At 41.9% G+C, this 15,682-nt stretch overlaps 2 protein-coding genes across 5 annotated transcripts in view; one reads left to right on the plus strand and one right to left on the minus strand.

Annotated features, from left to right (window-relative positions):
* LOC125019202 (regulator of microtubule dynamics protein 2) overlaps nt 1-6,522 on the plus strand; it is a 31,667-nt gene extending 25,145 nt beyond the window's left edge. For all 3 annotated transcript variants that reach the window (XM_047603763.1, XM_047603761.1, XM_047603762.1), the window contains exons 8-11: nt 1,201-1,299; nt 2,320-2,373; nt 2,457-2,537; nt 4,533-6,522. In XM_047603763.1, coding sequence (XP_047459719.1) covers nt 1,201-1,299; nt 2,320-2,373; nt 2,457-2,537; nt 4,533-4,586 — 288 coding nt within the window. In that variant the 3' untranslated portion in view covers nt 4,587-6,522. The remainder of the gene's footprint in view (nt 1-1,200; nt 1,300-2,319; nt 2,374-2,456; nt 2,538-4,532) is intronic.
* A 2,798-nt stretch (nt 6,523-9,320) lies between these two features.
* Nucleotides 9,321-15,100, minus strand: LOC125019270 (cytochrome P450 1B1). 2 transcript variants are annotated; one of them, XM_047603944.1, is made up of 3 exons: nt 14,992-15,100; nt 11,768-12,766; nt 9,321-11,190 (listed from the first exon to the last, which is right to left on the minus strand). In XM_047603944.1, exons 2-3 carry the CDS (start codon nt 12,760-12,762, stop codon nt 10,584-10,586), a joined length of 1,602 nt encoding a protein of 533 aa, XP_047459900.1. In that variant the 5' UTR covers nt 12,763-12,766; nt 14,992-15,100; the 3' UTR covers nt 9,321-10,583. The 2 variants fall into 2 exon arrangements, with proteins under 2 accessions (XP_047459900.1, XP_047459899.1); XM_047603943.1 differs by lacking the exon at nt 14,992-15,100 and adding an exon at nt 12,887-13,203.
* Between the last annotated feature and the right edge of the window lie 582 nt (nt 15,101-15,682).

Genomic DNA, 15,682 nt, shown 5'->3' on the forward strand with positions numbered 1-15,682 from the left:
AAAGCGCTATGGGAGGTTAACACCAGCCATTGTTAGCTTGAAATCAGATTGCGCCGGGGAGATAATTTCATCCTGTTTCTGTTAAGTTCTCTCCGTGCAGACCATTGTTTTTGATGCGGCCCCGTGATTGTTTTTGCGGCCATCATGTCTTGTCATTTAGCCACTGCCGGCGTATCTGAAAATAATGCGCGATGATGAATTGCTGTCATTTAGATACAAAGATTTACAGGCGTTCTGCGGATGAGTGTTCCTGTTGTTTCATGAGCTATTTATCGTATAACTTGGTGCCATTTGTCAAGCTAACTGCCTGAAAGGAAGGAAACTATTACATGGATTGCGCTGATTAAATTATACAACACTCACCTAGGCTGCTGGTGCTAGATAGAGGGAGATTTAGAGCCTGTGCACATTTAATAGAGAAGCAACACCTGATGTTTTCAGGGACTGAGTTTTATGGGCTGTCTGTGGTACATTCATGTTAACAATGATCTAGTGTTTGCATTCAGCCGGCGGTTCTGTTTGAAAGGAGCCCATGATGACGCCAGAGAGCAACGCTACACCTGCAATTAGACGCCGCTTTGGTGAATGGTGCAAGGCAGGAACATTTCATGTTTGACCCAGGCTCCTGCTGGCCATTTTCGTCTTCTGCAAAAAAAAAAAAAAGTAGAAAAAGGCATCCGCGTACAGGCGAAGGAGCAGAGAAAGTCACAGGAAATTGCCTGCAAAGGTTAAGAAAAATGATACGTAACCAATCCCCGTTAGGAAATTTTGCGGCCATGTGTTCCCATGAACGTGCACCCATAAAATGCATTACGTTACTTTTCATTAGAACTGTTAAAGTGCTTTATTTCACTGATGTCAGAATGGAAAACCTTCTTGTTACATAAACATTTCAGTATATTGCGTTAATGCACCAGCAATATCTGAGAATTTCAAATGACCTTTTTCATGTTGTTGACGAGTTTTCAATGTAACTGGGGAATATGAGTTTTTTATTTTTTTCTGATCTCCTGTGGTTTCACTTTGACGCAGCATTGCCTCAGTCGTTGGGTGTGGTTACAGGGGGCAACTGGAAGATTTCTGGCGGCACCTAATCCCATCCAGCCCATGAAACTAGTTTAGAGACCATCTATAGAAAAGAGGCCTTGTTCACCCTTAAACTTGTTCAAAATTAACTTCCAAACCCCGATTGTTTTGCAGGTGGCTCAGTTATCGTGGATTGAGAGGAAAGTTGCTGCAAGTCTGTTTGGAGAACCGCCCAGTTCCACCATTGAAGATGCACTGAACAATTTTCTAAAGGTGCTGTGACTCATCGTACAGTAGCGCCATACTTTTATTTACTTAAGACTGCAGACAATGTCAACAGTGAGACACTACAAATAAGAGTGATACCTGAGGCTTTATTGTGGAGTATATTTAACGGGATGGCTCTGTTTTTTAAGTGGGTTTGTATGAAGTATTTCTCCACATTGGATGATGGTCTGCACGCCATCAAGTTTGGAGAAGTGACCTGAAACAAGGCTTTCGTGACTGTAGTTTGCAATCAGCCATGGTTTTTCAGTGGGGAACTGAAGCCGTTGTATCTCTTCTGTCAAACCCACCAGACTCCATTGATGAAAACTGTTATTTTAGAGAACACGTAAGGTTTTATCAAACAAACTAGCTGATCAACAGAGTCTGGTGGCATTAAAGAAATCAGAGAGTGCGCCTGAACAGTTTACAGCCACCAAAATAAAGACTGATGTTCTAATTTCTAACGTTCTTGGCTTAATCAATTGCACGCTGTCCAATGAGCCGCTCCTAGTTGCAAAAACGCGCATCTTGCAAATGTGTTTATTTAGTGCGCCGGTGCAATTTGCCTCCAGGTGTCTCTTGTACCCGGTTTTTTAAAGCCCAACCTTTTCATATTTAGAGAGATATAATCGTTGTTCTCCCTTTTCAAATGTTTACATAGTAGGGGAATTACTTTCGCTCCTGGCCAATATTCCTACTCACGCATTTTCCTCAAATTGTCGAGTGAGCTGCACAAGACGTTGTGTATCCCACCCATCAATTTGATTTAAGCGGCCCAGGTTGCAGCATGTCACTCATGACGTGGAAGTTAAACAAATGCGTGCTGCCTTGTTGTAGCCTCGAACCAGTGGCTGCAATTTCTGTACGTGACTTATTAGTTTGGCATAAATCAGTAGAAAACGCTCCTAATAATAATGTAGTTGAAAAGAAATAAAGTTCTGGTCATACGTATATAGTGAGTATGACCAGAGTGATAAAGTTTGTCCCTGAAAACTGAAGCACAGCTTTTTGTCCGTTCTTATCCAGGTGGAGGAGATTCAGCCGGCGTATTCTAAACTCAACTACGTGTATCTCGCTAAGGTCAGTACTGGAAACGTTATGTTCTGCAGGATCTCACTGGGACTAAACAATTCCTTGACAGCGTTCAACCTTTTCCTTGGCAGTGCTACAAAGACCTGGCACAGAAGGACAAGGCCAGGGAGATGTGTGAAGCTGCTCGCTCAATGAGGGCCGACCCCAAGGAGGTAGATTTGATTACCGGCCATTTGCAATCCCGCATTCAAGTCTGTTTGCTTCTGATTGGTTTTATATTGCAGGCTATTGTTGGGGGAAATCACCTCAAGTCCTGTTCTAAAGTTTCTTGTTGCGCTAATGTGACTTTGTAATGATGGGATCAAGGACTCAGGCAGGAGGTGACACCATGTTTACATAGACCTCATGAGATATACAGTAACAGAACTTCTTGTCCCGCACAGAGTGATTCTGCCTTCAGTGGAGCATAATTGCGTTTTAAATATTTTATGGGCAACACTAAATTCATTCAAGAAGAAGATGAGCAAAAGAAACTAATTCCTGGTTTGTTCATCCTTTCATGTACCTCACTTTGCTCCTAGGAGATGTTTATGTCGCACAAACGCCTCACAGAATGTATTTATTACACCCCGAGAAAAAAAAAACAAGCAAATTATCCCGTGTTTGTGTTCAGCCGGCGGTTCTGTTTGAAAGGAGCCGGTGATGACGCCAGAGAGCAACGCTACACCTGCAATTAGACGCCGCTCTGGTGAACACGACATGTTTGACCCAGGCTCCTGCTGGCCATTATCGGTTTCTGCAAGAAAAAAAAAAAAAAAAAAGTGTCAGTGGAAGAAAAGTGTCACTGCACTAAGGGCTAAGGAGCTGGAAAAGTCACGGTAGAGTCGAGTGATATGTAACCAATCCTGTTAGGAAATTTTGTGAGCGTTTGTTCCCATGAACGCACCCCCACAAAATGCATTACGTTGCTTTTCATTAGAACTGTTAAAGCGCTTTATTTCCCCGATGCCACTAGGTTTAAAAGAGAAACCTCCATGTTAAAAATAACATCTCAGTGTATAATTATTTCATATGATCTGAGAAATTCAGAGGAGCCTTTTCATATTGTTGAAGAGTTGTCGATTTAATTGAGGAATGTCAGTTTCTTTTTGCTTTTCAACCCTCTTTAATGATTTTTTTATTTTAAACATAAAAAAGTAGAAATAGAGACACTATATACAGCTACACGTACACATTTACATGTCAGTTATACTAACCGATGGGGATGGGGATAAAAAAAACAAAAAACAAATGTAGTCCAAAAACAAATGTAGGTATTAAAAATAAATACAATAAAAATAAATATATTATATTTTTTAAAAAAAAGGGTTGCCAGCTTCTGTAGAACTTTTTCAGTAGAAATCTGATTTTGTCCAGCTCTGAATGTCTCATGACATCTGCCATAGGATTTGAATTAGTTGGTGCTGTCTTTTGTTTCCAATTAAGTGATATCAATCTTCGTGTGAGCAGGCAGACAAACGAAACCCTACGATGTTCCATGTTGTTTTTCGTCATACTTGAATCAATAATTCCCAGAACCATCCACCACCAATGGATCTGCGTTAATAGGTCTATGTAAAGTATTTGATAGAGAGATATTGTCCCGCTCTAAACTCTAAAACATATGACCCAGTGCTGCTGGTCCGAGTCCACATCCGTCACATGAAGGATCTACTGAGGGAAATATTTTATGAAGCTTTGGCTTTGACCGATGTAAGTGGTGTATTATTTTAAACTGCAGTTCTCCGTGTCTTCTGTCATCTCCCCTCTTAGGTCGTCCTGCCAGGCCGACCTCAGATGATCCATAGTAGTTTTAGGAATGTGACTTTCTTTTTCCAGTTTCACTTTGATGCAGCATTGCATTGATCATTGGCCCACACCCAGCCCCAGTGACTATGGGCTAATCAAATGAGGCGTTTACACGATTATCATGAACAAATGCTATCAGATTACCACAAGGTTTAAAGGTTTTCAAGATGATTAAAATGTGACCGAGGTGTAAACGTAGCCGTTAACGAAGGAGTGACGAGATTAAGGGGTCAAAACTCTTAAGAGATTGCTTGATAAGCTCATGTCTCCAAACCTCTTCTCCTCTAACAAAGAAGAACTCTTCACACACTTAGAACCGTTGCTAAAATCCTCTTTTTTTTTTTTTGTTTTTTTCTCAGGAAGAAGAGGCAGAAAGGGAGCTGAGCGTGTTGTGCCCTGCGCTCGGATTGTGACGACACTTTAATAGTTTTTTGTTTTTTGGAAATTTTATTTTAAATACACTGCAGTTGCAGTGTGTGTGTGTGTGTGTGTGTGTGTGAGAAAGAGTGCGTGGACAAACTTTATATTGACGGGCCATCATGAGTGAAGGGAGGTACTGTATGTCGTGGCGTGATATATTTAATGGGAGCAATAGGCCACAACATTCAGATTTGTGTCGATGGAAACAGATTTAATAGTGAGAAAACATCTGATGCCTGGTTGGACCAAATCAGTGAGATAATTAGATTTCCCTCTCAAAAAAAAAAAAAAATCAAGTCAGTTGAATTAGTTGCACATTATAATAAATTCTGTTTGACTTTAAAATTCTATACATCCATATATGTATATCTTATTTATATAGCAGCGCGTAGCAGAGATTCTCTTACAGGTCTGATTGCTCTGATAGGGATTGATTGTAACTCCAGCGTGTTTCGAGGATACTAAGGTTTCCTCGACAACAAAGACCTGTCACTTTTTGTGAAAGTGACCCAGAGGACTTGTTGTTCCTTCCTGTTCCGTCCTGTTTCTGTTATGTCTCCCGTCACCAGTGGAAATAACAAAAGCGACATCAGACAATAGCGCAACCCAAACATCATGGAATGCCGTGACCACTGGACGACCTCCTGCTCCCGCCGCGCACACGGATCAGCGTTAACGCTCTCTCGCGTCTCTCTGCATCGCCACGCATGCTGCGTCGCGAAAGGTTTTCAACGCGCCGTGAAGGCGAGAGGAACTTGTTCTTAGACGACGCGTTTCCTGATAGTACCGGGGTCGTCGGCGCCGTTGTGCAGTCGCCTCTTCTCCGTTCAGCTGCTGTGACAGTCGCATCACGTCCGTCAACTCTCAATCAAGCCTTTTATTTATATGATGCATTCATTTGGGACCGTGCGCCTCAGATCCTGGTCATTGTGCCCTTTTGCATGTTTGTCAGATCATGAGAAAAAAAAAAAGAAGGGGGGGTTGTGTGAAGCACCTGTGCGGATAACAAACCCTCTCTTTCATTTAATGTTGAAGTCTTCCAGGAAGGTTCCTCTTCCTGTGGTTCATCTGAAGCTTTGGATTTTCCCACATGTTCATGTTTGAACTTTTATGTTTCACCAGCCGGGAAGTCGGTTTTACTTTTCTTATTTTACATTTTTTCAATATCAACAAAAACAATAGGATGTCCACCTAAATAAGTAAAGTTTTGAAGTTTTTATAAAGTACTCATTACACTACATATGCTGTGTATAGAACAGTATACATATACTGTACTGTATTCCACAACTACTTATTTTACTTCAATCCAGAGTTTGCTCAGGTTGTAGTTAAGAAGAAAAGACAATAGGGATTCATCAGTACCCTGAAAGATGAATAATAATTAAAGATGTGTGTTTAAAAAATAACTTGACAATGAAACTAAGGGCATTTTTATTTTTTATTTTATTTTTTGGCAAACACATGTACATAGCAGGAGAATCACCTCAGAGAGACTCTTTGCTTCGGGGTTCCAGTTTACATAATACTGCTAATAATGTAATCAGATGGAGGTGATGTCCGAACGCCTCATTTCATATCAGTTTAATACATTCCTGATGTTTTCAGCTCAATCTGATGCATTTTAGATTTGCATATTTTATCTTTTGTGATGGAGGATTTTCTTTAGTCACTCAAGTCGATTATAATTTCATTCTGTGTTAATGTGGAGTCTACTCTGATGTAAAAGAATTACAACATTTTTTTTCCCCCTACCAGCAACACGAATGTATTTGTTTTTATCTTCCTTTTTTTTTTTTTTGTTTATTTTTTTTGACATGCCAAAGTGAGTTCTGTATTCCTCAATAGAGATTATACTGTGCGTTATCATAGACGGTGTGTACTGAATGATTAATGGTACTGGAGTCTGTCATTAAACCTGTGCAATCCTGATGGCAGTAGTCAGGTGTTCATTGGCCGTGTTTGCGTTCTTGTCAGTTTTATTGCTGGTTGTGAGCAGCAAGCCGTGGCCTATAATTAAAATGTGCTCTGATTTTTGTTACGAACTAAATTAATCTTAATTCCGAATCAACAAGTTTGATAAGTAAGCTCCTGCAGGGACTGCGAGTGGTTGTGGCATTTTAATTCATGTCTTTCATTTTCTCTCCAAGACTGTACGTTTTGTGCCAGGCTAGTGGGGAATTTCAGATTCAGACCAGCTTCACGCCGGTCTAGTCATGTTTCAATATTTCTTTTTTTTTTCAGGGTAGAATGACTCTTAATGGGTCCTTCCCAAAACTAAACACAGGTGTTTATTTGCACAGCAATAAAATCTTCATCTTTCCTGAATGGTTTTATGAGCCTCCTGTGGACTTCAATCAAAGGCCTCAGTGGAGACAGCTGAAGAAATCGCCCTTGAAGGTAAAACTGTTGTTTAGATGCTGCATCTTGCAGACAAAAGACTTGACTTTTGTTGCAACTCCCCTTTTCATGCAGATAGCTGCAGTTTTTGATCCTGAAACAAGTTAATTGAGCAGATTGAGTCAGTTTTCATCCCCGTGGTTAGAAGAGGGTTCAGGAAGAAAGTATTCTTGACATCTCAAACGTTGCATGATCACATCTGTGTCTTAAATCCATGCAAACTATAAACTAGAGCCAGAATCTGACTATTGAAGATGCTTTGATGAGTTATTTTTACTCCTTGTTTGAAACAACTTTTTCACGTATGAGTGACGTTTGGACGATGGAACCCCATGGAAAACAAAAAGAGGAGGGATGAACTCAGATGGCCACTTTGGGTGTACACGGATCAGGCATAACATTATGACCACCTTCCTATAATGTAGGTCTCCCTTGTTCTTCCAAAACAGTTGTGCATGCTGAAGGACACCATCCTAACTATGAAGCACGGGGGTGGAAGCATTATGTTGTGGATTTGTTGCAGGAGGGACTGTTGCACATTACAGACAATATACACCAATCAGGTGGATCATCCTACAGATACTTGATCAGTTTGGGATCTAATGAATTTGGAGGTGTTTTGTGTGTGTGTGTCAGGCTGCATCCTGCTTTGGATCACTGCTGCCATCAAGGAGTGTCGCTGCTTGGGATGGGGCCCCTGGTCTGGTCTAGGTAGGTCCTACATGTCTAATAACATAACATCCACACAAATGAATGCCAGGTCCAAAACTTTCCCAGCAGAACAATGAATTATCACAAGATGGTCAGTGTTATTTACTCTTCCTGTTTTAATGTTGTGGCTGATCGGTGTATGCGGCCCATATACAGTATTTTGGATAGTTTTCATAAATGACCCATTTATCCCCCAACTTACCACTGTATAGATGCCACATGAGCACAAATGAAACTAAAATAGAGGTCCTAAAAATGAACCCTCTCACAGAGGATGTCTCAATATTATATCATAACACAGGTGTCACCTTTAAATACAAACCGGAACGCAACAGAATGCCTTCATTTTAGCATGTATAGATGAACCTTGACATAGTTCCACAGACTAATGTCTGCAGAGCCTAGTGAAGTGACAGGTTTCCCTGTTCGTCTGTTCTATCTGCTCTGGGCTTGACCTGAGCTCAGTTCACCCAGTCCACGTCCTGACCCCCGCCGGCCTTGCTCTGTAGTTGGCATTGCTTATCACTCAGTGAAGATAATCTTAACTGCGGCCATGCGGTGCTATCACAACATTCCTGAGCTCCTATCGGTCTGCATCGGCCGTTAGCAACCTTCTGTCTGAACACCGCATCTGTCACAATCTCGCGGACATTCATTCACGGCCCCGTATGTATCCCACCGGTGACAATCCGAGCTCAGTGACGTCCGAATTACACAATTTCGAGTCAGAAGGATCTCGTGCTGCACGTGTACGTGTTGCACCTCCAGCCTTTGAACAGAGACGTCTTTGGTAATCTTGTTAATGCACTCTTGACAGGTCTAATTAGTTGTGACACAGACTGTGTCTTACCACCACTTCATGCAACATTTCAAGTTTCTCAGCTTGGTATTGTCACCACAGCCCTTCTTAGTGCGACTGGTGTCCTCTTTATTCCAGTGCGTGTCAGGAATCTGTGCTCGAGTTTCCTGAAATGCAAGGAGGCATACGCAATGAGCCTTCGAGGTTTACTGCTTTTGTTTAGTCTGGAGTCTGGAGTTTTAAGTCAAGTTTGTTTTTGTTTTTGTTTTGTTTTTTTACCCACCTGAATTGAGCGTATTGACGCTGTATGTCTCTCTGTACCTTTCAGCTCATCCACGTTTGATAATCTGTCATCTGAGTTTGACTGGAGAAAGGATTTCCTTCCTGCTCGCAAAGATTATACTTGGAGCGTTGCCACACATGACTTCACTGGCACTATTTAGTCTCCAGATTTAATTATGTATTTGCTAAAAAAAAAAAAAAAAAAATGCCGAAAGGGAGCGTGGGGAGCGCCCTATCAGCAGTCATCTACTGTCTGTATTTGTCACGCACTGGCTGGCTGACTATAAGCCTCCCGCTGATCAAGCACAGGATGTTCTGGCAGAGCGAGATAAAACGCTGTTCGGGGAATGGGATCTCCCCCGAAAGCTTCCTTTCTGGTCCCACCTGACGTGGCCACCGGCCAAGAGCGTTCACTGTGAGCGTGTTTGATATGATTTATTAAGCAGCCCTGACTAATCAGCCTTATATATACGTTTGTGCCGGTTCAATTTTTAATCTTTGCACGTAGTTTAAAACGTGGAAAACTACACCAGTGTGATGCGTTAACAGCAGGGTCTGTTTATTATGAAGCTGTACAGTCACATTCAAAACCATTTTCAGGCTAGCAGATCGAAGAAGAGTCAGAAAAGCGACATTTTTAAATCATTTTTTGGATATTTGAAGGCATTTCTTGCTTTTTGCTGATTATAGCCAAGACTTTAAACGTTTGTAAACCAGACAAGTTAAATTGTCTAAATGGAAGTCGTGTTTGTCGTCAATCTTCCTTGTGCCTTAGATCTTACCAAGAGACTATAGGATCAACAATTTTAAAGAATTTCACAAACATTATCCTTCTACTTCCAGACATTGTGATTTTTTTGGATACAACCAACCAACCTTGTCATTAAAAGTCAAATTATATTAATCCAGAGAAGAAAAAAACAGAATCCAAACCTTTGCAGTCAGTGCATTGCTGAGATAAATTAATCTAGAGATGATATGAAGATAAGTTAAAAAAAAAAGTGTGAAAGAGCTTCCTTAGAGCAGCAGAACATTCAAAGTTGAACCAAAAGCGAAATAAATGTCATAATGTAATAAATGTAATAACACTGCTTTAATATTTTCATACGTGCACCGGAAAGTCTTTCTGCTCCCCCTGCTTTTCAAACAGCATCTACATTAGGTTTCAGAATATATTAGCAGGCTCTCAAGAGCCATGGTTCAAATAGCATTTGGCTTTTTCAGAGCCTTATTCCTGAGTATCTACACATGTATATCAAAAACTACACGTTAGCACTGAACCAGTTTATAATAGCATACACAAGGTCTCGAGGGTTCATGCGCTCCATGAGCTTATTCACCCGTTCATCATTCAGGATACTGATATTTGCACATTACTTTTGTCACTTAAATGTCATCTTAATTTTATTTTTTTAAACCCTTCAAATGTCACAAGAAGAAAACGAATAAAACGCGGAGGCCAAATGTAAAGGGGTCCTCTGAAAGCTTGACACCAAAACTATATTCACAACTCTACGACGTTGTGTCCGTGCACAAGCTTGGCGCTTCTTTTCAATAAATTATTGCAGCAGTGGCGTTCACATAAAGATCACCAGGGGACGTGGCGTGCGTCACACATACCCATGTCTACTGGAGAAAAGAAGCCACGTCCGTTTCTGTCTGGCACTAATTAGACGTAAGTCAGTAAACAGTGATCGCAACTGTTTAATCATTCTCAGCTCTGCCATGTTAAGCATTTAAAACAATGTGTACAGGATAAGAGCTTCAGGTTATAAATATACTCTTCAGCCACAAACATGACCTATAGTTTTTCTGTGTTTTTGCCTTCACTGCCCTCGGGGAATGTCTGGCTGGTGGCCGCCTCCAGCAGCGTCATGTCCTCACGCAGAGTCACCGCTATGGAGAAAGCGTGAGGCTTGAGAGTCAGGCCGTAGTTGTAGTCCAGTGTGGGCGGCCTGGCCGGGTCCGCCGAAATGTTGCACTGATGCGCTATGATGGCCGTGAAGAGGAACAGCTGCAGCTTGGACAGCTCCTCGCCGATGCACCGCCTCTTTCCCAGGGAGAAGATGAGCACGTTGCTGGTCAGGTCCTTGTTCAGCGCGCCCTCCTGGTTCAGGAACCGCTCGGGGGCAAAGGTCTCCGGGTGGGACCACATGGCTGCGTCGTGGTTCATGGACCACTGGTTGATGAAGACGACCGTGTTCTTTGGTACGGCGTAGCCCATGATGGAGGTGTCTGCGGTGGTGGAGTGGGGGATGGTGAGAGGGACGAAGCTCGTGAAGCGCATCACCTCGTAGATGAAGGCCATGACGTAAGGCAGCTTCAGCTGGTCCTCGATGGAGGGGACGCGGCTGCGGTCCACCACTTTGTCCACCTCCTGCTGGAGACGTACCTGCATCTCAGGATACCTGCGTTCAGGAAGGAGCGCACATTTTAGGTGACCACTTCACAGACATCAGGCAATTTTCTCAATGAAATAGTCAAAGATCAACCATCTCTGTGCACATTTAGGCTGACATTAAAAGCAGCACAGATATCATAGCATGCACGTGGATTTGTTGAACCCAACCAACTGCTATTCATCCACAGTTTGAGGAAATGACTATTTATCTGACACTAAAAGAAAAACCGCCTCTTTGTGTTATACTACACCGGCGTAGCCTACTGATCAAGACGCCGGGCACAGACCGGATCAACCAGTAGGAAAGATTAGACAATGAACTCGTGTAAAATCTGCCAACAATCTTCTACGGTAAAATGCTGACTGGGCATTTCATTCACTTTCACTGGCGTGCAGTTTCAGCTGTTTATGTTATGCTGTCACCACCTGTCTGTGCCTCAGCTGCTCTGCTGGGCTGTTGTGAAACTCAAATCCTACTAAACTTCCTCAAGACTGCAACTGCAGCATGTAGAGAGCCAGCTCTGATTTATCATATCATTCTAGTCTTATTTGCATCTAATAGATTTCTGTTAAATGATGCTTACTTGACAAGAATGAGGATGATCCACTGCAGGGCAGTCGACAGTGTGTCTTGACTGGCTCCAAATATATCCCCAACTGTGGGAGCCACATAGTCTTTCTCATGTGAGCTTCCCGTTTTATCTCTTATTTGGTCCAGCGCCACTATAAAAGCATCCGTCATGTCCCTCGTGGTGCTTGACTGGATTGTTTTTCTGTGTTCAACGACTTTGTCTCGAATGAATTCGCTGAAGTCCATGTTCAGTCTCTTGAAGTTTTCAAAGATGGTCTTGATAGGGTTGGGGAAGTTCTGAAGCCACGGCATCACGTCCACTATGCTCCCTGCGCCCACAGTTTGGGTGAACTGGTCGTTCCTGCCCACCACCTGCTGAAATTCCTCGTCCTCATAGGAGTACCTCTTCCCGAAGCACACTGCGCTCATTATGTTGGCCGTGGATACCACCAGATAGGTCATGGGCTGGAAATACCGGTTCTCCTTCGTCTTCTCCACGAACAGTTGCAGCAGCTCCTTCACCTCACAGAGGATGTGCTGCTCAAATGCCATTTTAGTCTGCGGGTTCCCGGTGGAAAACATCCGGACGGTTGAATGGGCCACTTTGCGGTGCACCTTCCACCAGTCGCTGACGGTGCCAAACGCGAGGCTGTTCCCGTTGGAGATGAACTTGAAAGAGGTGAAGTCCGGTCTGCCGGCAAATTCGAGTCCCTGCTTGACCAGCGCCTGCTTTATTGAGTCCCCGGTCAGCACCACGACGGCCCGGTTGCCCAGTTTGATCTGGAAGACTGCGCCATATTTCTTCGCCATGCGTGTCAAATACAGGTGAGGCATTTTGCCCATTTGCGCAGCGTTTCCGATGACCGGCCAGGCGAAGGGACCGGGAACGAACGAGATCGAGCGCTGCCGGAGCCACCGACACAGGTGGAGGGAGAACAACAGAGTCACACATGCCACCAACAGAGCTCTTGCAGTCGCCGCGTCAATCCCATCCATTGTCACATCCATGATCCTGCGGGGGTAATATGAGCACAGGCACTGATTAGTAGACGCATATATTATTATATGTGAAAGAGTTTAAATAAGCATATGACACGGTATTTGTCAGTGAAATAAGGAGCTCATTAAGTACCTGATTGTGGCTGGTTTTGATTTTTTTGAATGAAAAATATATATATATCTATTCAAAGAGCCTGAGAACTCTGGTTTAGCTGCGTCTCTCTGAGCTGAATGAAAAGACTACATTTTTTAACCTGAAAAAAGTATTAAGTTGTTGGTCTACATCTTTCCCCAACAGCCAGACTCATTGCATCCACAGCGTGTGTAAGCAGAGTGTGTGCGCTCCTGCTCCTGGTCCGCAGCCTTCCATGCTTTGAAGCCCTGCAGCTCAAAGTGAAGTCATTTATCGCGAACAGCGCAGCATCCCTGCCCCACAGTCAGCGTCGGTGCGTGTTGTTACAGTGGGCAGGTTTGTTGCAATGGGTGTCACCCCACTCACCCACCCAGCACCCTCGCGTCCACCCCCTCCTCCACCCAACTCTCTCTCTCTCTCTCTCTCTCTTTCTCGTCCGAGCTCTGACTCCCTCTCTTAGTGTTACTTGCTCGCTGTTGTTGGAAATGGGAGCTTTGACACTCGGAGACAGCTGTGTAAAGTTATTATAGACAAAAAAAAGTAACTAACCCAGGTAGGTGGATATCATTTGAGACACAGCAGAGGAACCGGGCAGATTTAACATCATATAGCTTACTTAAGATGTTTTAGAATATGAATTATTATTATTATTATCATTATTATTAGCCCTGTCCTAATTTATTATGAAAAGCACACGGTTAAAAAGATTCTAAAAATATATATATTATTAACAATAAAAATAATTACACTCATGAAAATATCATTGCTTTTACTTTTTTTAAAAGCCACAAAACTAGTAAAAACTATCGTCAGTAGCCGTCGTAAAGTCAGTGTCTGGTCACAGGGAGTTATGTAACCCACGACACAAGTCACCGGAGTTCAAACTTTAAAAATAAGTCATTCAGCCGAAACCTAGTATAAACATGACGTTATTGTGACTAATTTTGACCCAGGCATGTTGCTTACGTCGTATCTGACAATTAAAGTATTACTTTATAAAAAAATAAAAAATAAAATAAATAATTACAGGAACATGATTCATATAAGCGCGTCTTGTAAATCGTGATGCGTGACAGTTCCTTCAAATTAAACATGAAAAGTTATTTTCGTTTGCAAGTTGAGCGTGAGAGATAAAAAAATGCAGACATGCACGGGGAGACTTTTCTGATTCACTTTGTTTAATCACATAAAATAACCAGTCTTTTTTCCAATCTATGCAACTTCTGTAATTTGATATGCGTGTGTGTAAGTATTAATTGCATTTTATTTATCGTTTACGCGATAAATGTAGGTTAAGTACTGAACATGCGGAGGCAGGTCTTTTTTTTTTTTTTTTTGTATTTCTTCCGGTGCTTGTCGATGCCAGAAATCTCAACGGAGGGTGCGTTTTCTCTTCGAGCCACCAGGAGGAGGCGAACCCCGTGTTCTAATTTATTAATTCGCTTAATTAACAAATATCGACTACATCAGAGATGACCTGCAGGATGCTACAGCCTCTCATCTCCACGTCTGAACAAGTCATGATGAGATGATTCGGGAAAACCCGCTTCAGCACCGCGGACAGCGGCCCAGACAACCCGGCTGATGGAGTCCTCTGACCCTGAGCTCTTCTTTTACGCACGTTTGATAGACTACCACTCACTCGATGCTTAGTTAAAATAGAAGAAGATACAATGTACTATTTTATGCAGAACTTATAATAGGGAAATGTTTAATATAATATTTGGTCTTCTAGGGATAATATCATCAAAACGTAGGCCCTATATTGGAGTTATACAAAAAAATGCTCCTTTAAATATTTATTTTTTAACAATATTATTATAGGATATATAGAAAAAAATATTTGAAAAATATATATTTTTTTTAATTCTGTGTTCAGTGAGGGTAACGACACTATCACCCGTCTTAACAGAATTGTTGTTTGATTTAAAAAAAAAATCACATAATTGTTTTTTAAAATAAGTTATTTTTCATTGCAACAAATAGTTTTTTTCAAATTTAAATTCAAGAAAAAAATATTAACTTACAAATTACAATGGCATAAAAAAACACTGAACGCTATAACAGTTTGAAATATATATTTAGTGAATGTGAAGCACACTTACTGAGTCGAGACCCTTCGGTTATTCTCCTGCTCCTGATGAACCTCTCACAAGGTGACGCCTGGATTTTCTTTTATTCCGCCAGTGAAACGATCAACAAGAGTGGAGACAAGCTAATGAGCTGGTCCCAGCCTCTTTCACAGCCTGGACCCAGCTGTTAGTCCCAACCCCAGCAGGTCCCTCTGCCTTTTTTTTTTTTTTTTTTAGTCCTCAAGGTATTTCAGTAGCTATAATGGTCTAATCATCTTATCTCTCCTGATAAATGCATTTTTGAAAAAAAAAAAAAAAAAAAAAAGAGAGAGAAAAAGAAAAGAAAAGAAAAAACTGTAGCAATACCTTTTACCTACTTTTGGAAATTTAATTTGAACTCATTTAAGGAACTGCAAAATTAGTGTTGAATGCATTATCTGCTCTGACTTTCACACACAAAGTCTCTCTGTTTGTTGTGCGTGTGTGTGTGGTCTGTGGTCAAACTAATGATCCTGAACATCCCCCAGTCATAAGACTGACCTGCTCAGTAGGTCTTGGGTTTGACTTTGATTTGTTAAAGAGGCTCATTCCCATTCTTGTACGATGATTAAAGTGTAGGCTTCCTTTCACTTCAATTCATTACTCCAGGAGATTAATCAGTCCTTTTTATTGTTGTGCTAAAATAAAAAAAATAGTGCAGGAACTGCTTAGGTCAGCTTCAATC

The sequence above is a fragment of the Mugil cephalus genome, chromosome 13 (genome assembly GCF_022458985.1).
Source record: "Mugil cephalus isolate CIBA_MC_2020 chromosome 13, CIBA_Mcephalus_1.1, whole genome shotgun sequence".
NCBI lineage: Eukaryota > Metazoa > Chordata > Actinopteri > Mugiliformes > Mugilidae > Mugil > Mugil cephalus.

Bases quoted from the DNA above. Each gene is read 5' to 3' on its own strand.
- LOC125019270 (XM_047603944.1), bottom strand. From the start codon at position 12,762: ATGGATGTGACAATGGATGGGATTGACGCGGCGACTGCAAGAGCTCTG. The intron at 11,191-11,767 runs GTAAGCATCATT...TCCTGAACGCAG, and splicing joins ATCATCCTCATTCTTGTCAA to GTATCCTGAGATGCAGGTAC.